Consider the following 1,958-nt stretch of genomic DNA (forward strand, 5'->3'; position numbering starts at 1 on the left):
AGTACATGACACATACATGACACAGCAGTCAGTACATGACACATACATGACACACCAGTCACTACATGACACATACATTACACAGCAGTCATTACATGACACATACATGGCACAGCAGTCAGTACATGACACATACATGACACAGCAGTCAGTACATGACACATACATGACACAGCAGTCAGTACATGACACATACATGACACAGCAGTCAGTACATGACACATACATGACACAGCAGTCAGTACATGACACATACATGACACAACAGTCAGTACATGACACATACATGGCACATACATGACACAGCAGTCAGTACATGGCACATACATGACACAGCAGTCAGTACATGGCACATACATGGCACATACATGACACATACATGAAACAGCAGTCAGTACATGACACATACATGGCACATACATGACACAGCAGTCACTACATGACACACCATACATGACACATACTTGACATAGCAGTCACTACATGACACACCATATAAGACATATACATGACGCAGGAGTCAGTTCATGACACACCAGTCACTACATGTCACACACATGACACAGCAGTCAGTTCATGACACATACATGGTACATACATGAAACAGCAGTCAGTACATGACACACCATACATGACACAGCAGTCAGTACATGGCACACCAAACATGACACATCAGTCACTACATGACACACCATACATGACACAGCAGTCAGTTCATGACACATACATTACACAGCAGTCAGTACATGACACATACACAACACAGCAGTCAGTACATGACACACCAGTCACTACATGACACATACATGACACAGCAATCAGTACATGGCCTCCACAGAGGTAAGTCGGACCGCGTTACGGTTGCACCAGTGGACAAACGGTGTGGACAGGACCTGTGCAATCCTGAGCATGGTGACACAGTCGTCCTCCGCAGTGTGCGACACATCGGGTACCTGGCCAAACATCCTCGCGTAGACTTCCACTAGCTTGTAGGACACTTTCGTTTCTGCCGTGCCCACCTTGTGCTCAGGGCTGTCCCGCAACCCACTCCCCGCCCCACCAACATTGGCTGCTGTTCCCTCACCTGACTCCTTCCTTACATTCTTCTCCTCATGTTCATCACTTCCCTGCCCACCCCCCAACCGCCCACCGTGTGATTCCCGTCTGTCCGCGCGGTCAGTCACAGCTGCGGCATTCTGGGACACATGGTCCGTTCTCTCGCTGCTTCCCTCCCCATCGGTGGCCGCGACTGTTGCAGGAAACAGCTGTCGTCTCGTCTCACTCCCCAGAATTCCTCTGACCCCAGGGCCGCGACATGCCTCCGGTCTATCTGGATGCGGGGCCGACAGTTTCCGTACGGGCGTGTGCTCCCCGCGGTGCCAGCCCCCCCGCCCTGGGTCACCACACAACACCGGACCGTCTGAAGACACGCTGACCTCCTCCCCCCCGTCCAGCCGTGATCGTTTCAGAGGCGGCTCATCACCACTGTCTTCCCCTTTTGGGCGGTCGCTGTCGCTGTTGAGGCTCACACCACCACTCTCCGCTGTCGTCACTACGTCACCACCCTCTGCAGCCTCCAGTGACAAACTATTTTTAGCACGGTGTTTGACTCCGTCACCGTGACCTGTTTCTGTGACTCTGGACGACAGCGCTAGTTTCTCCCGTTGCCGTTTCTCCAACACGTGATCTGGCACGGGCGGCAGGCCGTCTAGCGCACGGAACGCCTCGAGACTGTCGACACACAACACATCGCCAGGAACCTCCTGGTGGGCCTTCAGCAGCTCGGCAATCAACAGCGGGAAGTCAAAGCTGCAAGCAAACACAGAAAATCAGATCTTAAAAAACCACGGGGAACTTTGCTGTATAGAAACATTTCCCAGGCATTTCTTCACGTTTGGGTGAATACATAGAGGCGTATTCTGGCACAGAACATAACAGTGAACACTGTAACCCTCCCC

General features: G+C 51.9%; 1 protein-coding gene across 1 annotated transcript in view; it reads right to left on the reverse strand.

Moving 5' to 3' along the window:
* Positions 1 to 760: 760 nt before the first annotated feature.
* The window catches only part of LOC106012576, a gene marked incomplete in the record, with an annotated part of 17,966 nt that continues 16,768 nt past the window's right edge, over positions 761 to 1,958 (reverse strand). Inside the window, 1 exon segment of the mRNA XM_013085923.2 lies at positions 761 to 1,809. Coding sequence (XP_012941377.1) covers positions 819 to 1,809 — 991 coding nt within the window.

The sequence above is a fragment of the Aplysia californica genome, unplaced genomic scaffold (genome assembly GCF_000002075.1).
Source record: "Aplysia californica isolate F4 #8 unplaced genomic scaffold, AplCal3.0 scaffold00016, whole genome shotgun sequence".
Classification (NCBI taxonomy): Eukaryota; Metazoa; Mollusca; class Gastropoda; order Aplysiida; family Aplysiidae; genus Aplysia; species Aplysia californica.